General features: G+C 30.0%; 1 protein-coding gene across 1 annotated transcript in view; it reads left to right on the forward strand.

The window, feature by feature from the left end:
- Window positions 1-2,320: 2,320 nt before the first annotated feature.
- The window catches only part of LOTGIDRAFT_171702 (hypothetical protein), a gene marked incomplete at both ends in the record, with an annotated part of 4,716 nt that continues 4,496 nt past the window's right edge, over window positions 2,321-2,540 (forward strand). Inside the window, one exon of the mRNA XM_009047891.1 lies at window positions 2,321-2,341. Within this exon, the coding sequence (XP_009046139.1) occupies window positions 2,321-2,341 (21 nt within the window). The remainder of the gene's footprint in view (window positions 2,342-2,540) is intronic.

Genomic DNA, 2,540 nt, shown 5'->3' on the forward strand with positions numbered 1-2,540 from the left:
AAGACTTTATTATATATAGCTTGTGTGGATTGAACTTTTCACAATAGAAGATTTTTTTTCCAGCCTTCTTATGTCATATGACCTATAAGTATAAAATGGAATGATTTTAAGAAATAATGAATGATAATCTTATTTCATTAAGTTATTGATGTCAATGATATTAATAAAAGGGACCCAAATTTTAATAGATATTTTACCATTCTTAACCAGAAATAGAATAAAGATATATTTTTCTCTTTGAATTCAATTTTATGAAATTATCATATTGTTTGTTTGTTTGAAATGATTGTGGTTAAAAGGATTAGGGTTGGAAATGATTGTGGTTAAGAGGATTAGGATTTGTAATGATTGTGGTTAAGAGAATTAGGATTTGTAATGATTGTGGTTAAGAGGATTAATATTTGTAATGATGAACTTATGATTTGTAATGATTGTGGTTAAGAGAATTAGGATTTGTACTGATTGTGGTTAAGAGAATTAGGGTTTGTAATGATTGTGGTTTAGAGAATTAGGGTTTGTAATGATTGTGGTTAAGAGAATTAGGGTTTGTAATGATTGTGGTTAAGAGAATTATGGTTTGAAATGATTGTGGTTAAGAGGATTGATATTTGTAATAATGAACTTATGGTTAGAAATGATTGTGGTTAAAAGGATAAGGGATGGAAATGATTGTGGTTAAGAGGATTAGGATTTGTAATGATTGTGGTTAAGAGGATTAATATTTGTAATGATGAACTTATGATTTGTAATGATTGTGGTTAAGAGAATTAGGATTTGTAATGATTGTGGTTAAGAGAATTAGGATTTGTAATGATACTTGAGGTTTGTAATGATTGTGGTTAAGAGAATTAGGATTTGTAATGATACTTGAGGTTTGTAATGATTGTGGTTAAGAGAATTGGGATTTGTAATGATTGTGGTTAAGAGAATTAGGATTTGTAATTATACTTTAGATTTGTAATGATTGTGGTTAAGAGGATTAGGATTTGTAATGATACTTGAGGTTTGTAATGATTGTGGTTAAGAGAATTAGGATTTGTAATTATACTTGAGATTTGTAATTATTGTGGTTAAGAGGATTAGGATTTGTAATGATACTTGAGGTTTGTAATGATTGTGGTTAAGAGAATTAGGATTTGTAATGATTGTGGTTAAGAGAATTAGGATTTGTAATTATACTTGAGATTTGTAATGATTGTGGTTAAGAGGATTATGATTTGTAATGATACTTGAGGTTTGTAATGATTGTATAACCAATATATTATATATAATACTAGTGTGAATAATGTCAGTGTCATTAGGTTTAAAACCTCAAGTAGATAAAAGAGTAAATAGTTTACATTTAGGGTGTATGGTGTCATTAACATTGACTTGTAATATACTGACCCTACCCTGTCACTACCCCTCGCTTGATCCAAGTTAAAAAGGTACTTTCTTTGTGGGTGGTAAGATTGTGGTATGTTTTTTATGACTTAACATGGGTATGATACAAACTGACTTTGTGTTGATTGTATAATGACATTTGTTTGTAACATTCTTACAATATATACCTTTTGAAGTACAATATTTTTCTTTTGATTTTTCAATGTCATAATAGGAAGTATATTATGAAATTTGTCAGTAAGCTATGAAACAAAATTTCCTGCCCTGCTCTATCCTATTATCAGTACTAAAAAAAAAATCAGAAATTATTAGCATTACAATGTGGGATGGAATTTAACTCAGAAATAAAGGTTGACAATGTTATTTTATTATATTAGAATTTCTTTCTTGTATTTCAGTGAATATCAACGTAAGAAGTTGAAATAGAATGTCACATAAACGTGGGCGTATTTCCAAGTCACATGAGGTATGTACTTCATTAAGGTATTCACTTCATCTTTTGACTAGAGCACTCTACTGCCAATTAAATGAAAATTGATTTATGGAGATAAAATTCATTTATTCATAAGATCTATGAGAAAAAGTAAAACTAGAGCCACTCGTGGCACAGAGTGGGACTTTGCAAATGTAGCAAATTGCAAAAGACCCCGAAAAAATCATCCTTCCATGATAATTAGATCAATCGCAAGAACAGTCTAAAGTTGAGAAATTTTCATTTATTAGAAGATTCTAATACCGGAAGTAGACGTCAGACCTCACAAATGAAAGTATCAGCAGATAGCCAAGGTCAATGACCTTTGATCTTGTAAAAGAGAAAGTCTAAAAAGGTCAAGATCAAGAGATATACATCATCAAAATTTCAAATTGCACACGACTATAAAACCGGAAGTTGACATAGGACAGCAAATATGAAAGTACAAATAGATAGCCAATGCCAATGACGTTTGATCCTACAAAGGTCAAGGTCAAAAATTGAAAATTTTCAATTTCCAAAACCTGTTCCTTTTTTTGAACTAAGAAGCGGAAACAACCGAAATTCTAAGACAAAGTGGCTCACAATATGAGGTAATTGTATGCAAAGTTCCATTTTGAACAAATGTATACTTTGCGAGTTATGTCCCTGGCCAAAAATGTCAATAATGAGTAATTAAACCCGG

The sequence above is a fragment of the Lottia gigantea genome, assembly GCF_000327385.1.
Source record: "Lottia gigantea unplaced genomic scaffold LOTGIsca_118, whole genome shotgun sequence".
In the NCBI taxonomy this organism is placed as follows: Eukaryota; Metazoa; Mollusca; class Gastropoda; family Lottiidae; genus Lottia; species Lottia gigantea.